General features: G+C 48.9%; 1 protein-coding gene across 3 annotated transcripts in view; it reads left to right on the top strand.

The window, feature by feature from the left end:
- The window catches only part of Npr1 (natriuretic peptide receptor 1), a 17702-nt gene extending 12345 nt beyond the window's left edge, over window positions 1-5357 (top strand). For all 3 annotated transcript variants that reach the window (XM_015502871.2, XM_015502869.2, XM_015502870.2), the window contains exons 19-22: window positions 67-241; window positions 523-621; window positions 4201-4292; window positions 4458-5357. In XM_015502871.2, coding sequence (XP_015358357.1) covers window positions 67-241; window positions 523-621; window positions 4201-4292; window positions 4458-4520 — 429 coding nt within the window. In that variant the 3' untranslated portion in view covers window positions 4521-5357. The remainder of the gene's footprint in view (window positions 1-66; window positions 242-522; window positions 622-4200; window positions 4293-4457) is intronic.

Below are 5357 nucleotides of genomic sequence, written 5' to 3'. Positions count from 1 at the left end.
TGGCCGGCAGGTGGCCGGGGAAGGGAATTCCCGCCCTCCTGCCCGGCCTTGTCTCGCGCCCCACAGGTGGAGACAATCGGCGACGCCTACATGGTGGTGTCGGGACTCCCAGTGCGGAACGGGCGGCTCCACGCGCGCGAGGTGGCCCGCATGGCCCTGGCGCTGCTGGACGCGGTGCGCTCCTTCCGCATCCGCCACCGGCCCCAGGAGCAGCTGCGTTTGCGCATCGGCATCCACACAGGTGCGGAGGCCCGGAGCAGGGACCAGAGGGGTCTCCTGGAGGTGGAGCTCCGCGAGGAGAACGCCCCTGGGACCAGCACCTCGGCCCCATCTCCGGTCTCCCCCTCCTGTCCCCACTTCCCCCCCCCCCCCCCGTCTCTCCTCCCTTCCCTCTCCCTCTCTCCCTCTCCTCCCCTCTTAGCCCACCTCCTGCCTCTCCTGGGGCGCCTACCAGTCTCCCTTAACTCCCTTCTCACCCCTGCTACTGCTGATGGACTCTGTTCCCTCCCTTGTCCCTCCTAGGACCTGTGTGTGCTGGCGTTGTAGGGCTGAAGATGCCCCGTTACTGTCTTTTTGGGGACACTGTCAACACTGCCTCAAGAATGGAGTCCAATGGGGAAGGTATAGTGGCCCTCCTAGAGGGGAGGAGGAGGGCCGGGTAGCCAAAGGAATGGCCACACTGTGGCAGCTTAATTTAGGCAGTCCCTGTTCTGGCTTCTAGTCCTTTCTTCTCCCACATGCCCTTCTCATAATGCAGATGACTCTCCTCTTAGGATGGGGTTACATTGTAAGTTGAAAATATCCTAGGTTGAAAATACAGTAACACACCTGACCTCTGGGAATATCATGGCTTATGTAGCCCACCGTAAACGTTCTCGGAACACTTACATTAGCCCAAAGCCAGCAAGACTCCCTAACACAAAGCCTGTGTTGTAATAAAGTATTGAATATCTCATGTTCACACATAGGCGAGTGTTTGTAGACATGATGGGATGTGAAAACAAAATGCAATATCCAAAAGATGCTAGCAGCACAATGTACCCTGGAGCACAGGCTCTTCACCTTTGGAGTCATGTGGCAGACCCTGAGCTGCGGCCCAGTGCTGCTGCCACCCACAAGGGCAGGAGGACATGTGCTGCACATATGCCCAGGAAAAGATCAGAATTCAAACAATTGAATGTATGTGGCTTTCACATGATCACAAGTCAAAAGATTGGACTATAATAAAAGTCAAGGACCAGCTGAGCATAGTGGTGCACCCTGTGCAAGGCTGAGGCAGGGGACTTGCAAATTCAAAGCCAGCCTAAGCCACTTAGCAAAACCCTGTCTCAAAATAAAAAAAAATAAAATAAAACGTTCTGGGGCTGGGGTTGTGGCTCAAGTGGTAGCGCGCTTGCCTGGCATGCGTGAGGCACTGGGTTCGATCCTCAGCACCACGTAAAAATAAATAAGTGAAATAAAGGTATTGTGTTCAACTACAACTAAAAAATAAATATTAAAAAATAAAAATAAAAAGTTCTGGGGCCGTAGCTCAGCGGTAAAGCACTTCTGGGTTCAATCCCCGTACCAAAAAAAGTATTTCTGGGTCAGTGTTCAACAGTGCCTAGCAGGAATCACACCTTTAAGGCCCTCTGCTCCATCTTTGGTGTGGTGAAGATGATTGCAAAGGCAGACAACTCTCAGTTCCAGAGCTAGCTGTATCAATGTGCTATCCCTCTCTGAGTCCTGATTTTCCTGATCTGTAAAATGAAGGTAAAGTATCTACCTCATGCGGGGTGCAGTGGCACACACCTGTTATCCCAGTGGCTCAGGAGGCTAAGGCAGGAGGATCGTGAGTTCAAAGCCAGCCTCAGCAAAAACGAGGTGTTAAGCAACTCGGTGAGACCCTGTCTCTAAATAAAATATAAAATAGGGCTGGGGATGTGGCTCAGTGGTTAAGCACCCCTGGATTCAATTTCTGGTACCAAAAAACAAACAAAAAAAATCTACATCGTAAGGAATATGTGAGAAGCTGTACAAATGCCTAGCACATGAATGTCACTCAACTTTTTCGAGACTCAGCTGCTTATCTGTATCTCAGGGTTGTTAAAAAAAAAAAAATCAAAAACCAAACAACCCTAGCACAGCTTCTGGCACACAGTAGGTATCTATAAATGCTTGCTCTCACCCTTTCCCTTCATCTTGCTTTCTGTTTCTCTGCTATCCAGCTTCTTCTGTATTTGACACAATTCAAGTCAGTAAATATTTATTGAGCCATAAATACCTGTGCCAGGCCAGAGTTTAGCTGAGGAGTCTATGTGGACCCCATCCAAGGGTCCAGCCCTGGGAGCCCTGTGTGGTCTGGTTCAGCAGATATTCCCTGGGCCCTGTGTTTGAGGCTCCGGGGTAGGAGAGAGCTTCTCCCTGAGGTCCTCAAGGAGCATATTCTCAGAAATGGCTAACAAGAGGCCACATGATGCAGACCCGGGGAGAAGTATCATGAGGTCAGATAGTGGCCAGAGAAAGAGTATGGGACTGGTGGGCCCATCACTGATCTCCTCGGCAGCTGGGGCAGATCTTCTGCCCTGGGTCTCATTTCCTCAGCCATAAAATGAGAGGATGGAGTCACCTAACAGATAGCAAGGACTTACGTAAAGCTTCCTATGGGCCACGTTTTGTTTGAATTATTCATTTATTTATTTATGGTGCTGGGGATCCAACCCAGATGAATAATTTTAATCCTCACAACAGGAACGCATCCCTTTGAGATGGTGCTTTCTCTATCAGCATCTCATAGATTTGGAAAATGAGACACAGTTTATATTAATTACCCAAGCAAATGTCTAAGGGATTCATGCTGAGGCAGAGCAGGATCCACAGCTTCTAACCACTATGCTACACTGTCCCTCTGGATCTGAACGATACTCTGTAACAATACTGCCCAGTAGTATTTTTTTAGATGTTATTGTATTTTTTAATGCCTTTATTTAATTAATTTATTTGTTTTTATGTGGTGATTGAACCCAGTGTCTCACTCATGCCAGGCAAGTACTCTATTACTGAGCTATAACTGCAATCTCCAATAGTATTTTCTTGTGCAGTACAGGGAATCAAACTCAGGGATGATCTACCAGTGAGCTATGTCCCCAGCTCTTTTAATTTTTTAAAATTTTTATTTAGGTCTCACTAAGATGTCAAGGCAGAGGAGTCAGGCATGGTAGAGCACGCTTGTAATCTCAGTGGCTCAGGAAGCTGAGGCAGGAGGATTGCAAGTTTGAGGCCAGCCTCAGCAATTTAGCAAGGCCCTAAGCAACTTAGTGAGACACTGCCTCAAAATAAAACATAACGGCTAGGATCGTGGTTCAGTGGCAGAGCACTTGTCTAGCATATGTGAGGCACTGGGTTCGATTCTCAGCACCGTGTATCCATAAATAAAATAAAGGTCCATTGACAACTAAAAAATATATTTAAAAAAATAAAACATAAATAGGACTGGGGAGGTGGCTCAGTGATTAAGCACCCCTGGGTTCAATCCCTGGTATATAAAAAAGTCAAGGCTGGCCTTGAATTTGCGATCCTCCTGCCTCAGCCTCCTGAGTTGCTGGGATTATAGGCAGCCATGTGCTACCACTCCTGGCTCCAATACTATTTTCTGCAGTCATGAAAATGTCCTGCAATTTTTACTGTCCAGTATTGTGAACTTTAGTCACTATGGATCCCTTGAAGTGTGTCTAATACAACCAAGGGACAGAATCTTTGGTTGGGTTCTGATCTTGAACTGGGGATTGAACCCAGGGGTGTTTTACCACTGAGCTACATCCCCAGACCTTTGAATTTTTTATTTTGACACAGGGTCTCACTAAATTGCTGAGGCTGTCCTTGAACTTGTGACCCTCCTGCTTCAGGCTCCCAAGTGGCTGTGATTACAGGCGTGCACCACTGAGCCCAGCAAGGCACTGAATCTTTAGCTGTATATCGTTTCAGTTAATTTAGACAGGCACATGTGACTAATGGGACCATGTTAGGCAGCACAGCTCTAAAATTCTAAAGGAGCCAATATAGTCACACAGTATAGTCACACATGCATAGAGAGGGTGGGACTTCTCTGAGTTAAGAGGCTTTGGGGCCAAAGGATGGAGGAGGGCATCTGTCTACCCCAGTCCCCGGTCTCCTCTGCCTGCTCCGTCCCGCACTCCATCTCCCTTCCCCTGTCCTACTCAGCGCTGAAGATCCACCTGTCTTCTGAGACCAAGGCTGTCCTGGAGGAGTTTGATGGTTTTGAGCTGGAGCTTCGAGGGGATGTGGAAATGAAGGTAGAGAAAGAAGTCCCTGCCATCACGGTCCCTGGGGTCCTGGAGCGGGGGTACCCTTCTCCAGCAGCCAATGCCACTCCCATTTCTAGGCCTCCTATCTGATTTGGGGCAGTAGTTGTGCCGCTCCCCACCCCAACCTTTTATTTTTTATTTTTTTTCCTCCAGGGCAAAGGCAAGGTCCGGACTTACTGGCTCCTGGGAGAGCGGGGGAGTAGCACCAGAGGCTGACCGGCCCCCCTTGCTGTCCTTCCATACCTCCGATGCCTGGTCTCCACCTCTCCCCAGCAGCACCACCACTGCAGAAGGATGAGAGAGCTGTGGTTGGAACAGCTCAGGCCCCCAGACCCCAGTAGAGACCCCGGGTGTGACTCTGAGAGACGACTGGCATAGGGAAGAACCCAGAGCTCACAGGACCGACCAAATCACACGCTCACACAAAATGGCACCGGTGTAGGCACATGTCCCCTCCGCCTCCCCTAACGGGCTCCTCCTCCCTCGGCCTTGCTACACTGTGACTTTTATTAAAATTACCATAGGGGATATGAAAAGGGACTCTAGTGAAAGGAGGGGGTAGAAGGTCCAGATGTGGGCCTGAGCCACAGGGATCACAAATACCATCCCACCCATAGCCACCACCCACCCCTCCACTCAACAGTGGGCACAATGCACAGGTGTGAAGAGGGGCCATGGGGAGAGGCTGTGGTCCTGTGCGCCTTGTTCTCCTGTGAACAGACCATTAAAACCTTTATTCCAGTGACAGTGTCTCTTCTTAAGGGAGAGAGCATTGCCAGAAAACATAGCCATGTTCTCTACCTTCTGCTTCGAAAAGACTTGTTTCTCCAACTGGGAATGTAGATTCTGAAAAAGCCGGCAGTCACCTGCAGCTTTGAGGAGACCACGGAACCCTCTGTGAATTTTGCAGAAGTGCAGAACCTTTGTTTATGTGGGTTACACTTATTGATATCGGTCGTATTAGACATAAAAATAACCACAGCGAAGAAAGTGAAATGAATGCTTATTGATTGAGTCATTCAGGATAACAATAATAAACCCATTATATGTTAA

This window comes from Marmota marmota, unplaced genomic scaffold (assembly GCF_001458135.2).
Source record: "Marmota marmota marmota unplaced genomic scaffold, marMar, whole genome shotgun sequence".
NCBI lineage: Eukaryota > Metazoa > Chordata > Mammalia > Rodentia > Sciuridae > Marmota > Marmota marmota.
The sequence above is the reverse complement of the archived record's forward strand: the minus strand, read 5'-3'. Positions and strand labels throughout refer to the sequence as shown.